Genomic DNA, 1,337 nt, shown 5'->3' on the forward strand with positions numbered 1-1,337 from the left:
TTTCATCGCCAATTAAATTATTATTATTTGGTTCATATTTTTTATGATAATTATTTTCCATATCATCAAAAATTGTACATATTTTCCAAATGATCCTCTTCATGCGTTACATTATTGGTTAACACATTATTATTATTATTATTTTCATCAAAATGTATATTTATAGATACATTTGTGCGTAAATTCTTTTCTTGAGAACCATTATTTTGCGTTGTAAGATCATTAGGAGGAATATTTGTAGATCCAAGATGTTCAAGAGATGTTTTGTGATTACGTTCATGTTTGTTTGCATTAATCATATTATAATTTTCATTATTAATTGTATTAATATCATCAGCGTTGTCGTTCAAAGGTATATATAATACATGTTCGTTATTTGATTTATTCCATTCTTCATTCAATTTGTTCAAAATTTCTTCCTTATTATTCCATTTTTCGCACATATCTCTATGTCTATCTAGACATTTATGAAACAAATCTATTTGATTATTTATAGGATCACTACCAATTTGTTTAGCAACACTATTTGTTGATGTATTTTTTCGATGTTTTGTTCCAAATAATTCATTTTCTTTTCTTTTGAACAACTCATCATATATATCAATATGTTCATAATTATTTAAAGAATCATTAATTAAATCAATTCCAGTATATTGATCATTTGATGAAACATATTTTGGATCATCTGTAGTATTAGAGCTAATATTTTTTGGAACATTCCAATCTATATTATAACTAACAATATCGCCATCATCACTATATAATTTTCTATCTTGAATGGATGTAATAAAAGGTTTTTCTTCCATATTATTATGTATAATATCAGGCTGGATATGCTTGGGAATATTATCTGATTGTAACTCATTATTTAATTGTACATCAGGTCCTATATTATTTAAATATTGTGAAATAAAATCCTTTTTTAATTCATTCCATTCTTCATCAGTCAATTTATTGATGGGTATATCACTATTATTTTTCACATCATCTGTATAAGTATCTTGTACGTTATTATTTGTACTAGGTTTTAGTACCACTTCAATCAATGTTTTATATTTAGGACCAAGTGGTTTATATATATCATTTATATCCATTTCTTCATATTCACGTTCTGACGAAGAAGTGATATCCGAAGAAGATATATTACCAATATAATCGTCCGGTTCGTTTCCTTCCATATAAATATATGTTTTTCCTTTATATTGAGCATTTCTGTATGGAACATATCTATTGGTGGAATCATTTGTAGGTATACTATAATCATTTTGGGGTATATTAAGCACTCGAAATATCTCGGGAGGTATGGCTGGGGGTTTTTTCTAAGAAAAAAAATAAAT

General features: G+C 26.1%; 1 protein-coding gene across 1 annotated transcript; it reads right to left on the reverse strand.

Moving 5' to 3' along the window:
- Positions 1-65: 65 nt before the first annotated feature.
- Positions 66-1,319, reverse strand: PGSY75_0044600 (putative EMP1-like protein; the record flags this gene model as incomplete). The annotated part of the gene is made up of 1 exon (XM_018783560.1): positions 66-1,319. A coding segment is annotated over one exon (1,254 nt), but the record flags the coding sequence as incomplete, so codon positions are not given.
- Positions 1,320-1,337: the final 18 nt, after the last annotated feature.

Source organism: Plasmodium gaboni (genome assembly GCF_001602025.1).
Source record: "Plasmodium gaboni strain SY75 chromosome Unknown, whole genome shotgun sequence".
In the NCBI taxonomy this organism is placed as follows: domain Eukaryota; phylum Apicomplexa; class Aconoidasida; order Haemosporida; family Plasmodiidae; genus Plasmodium; species Plasmodium gaboni.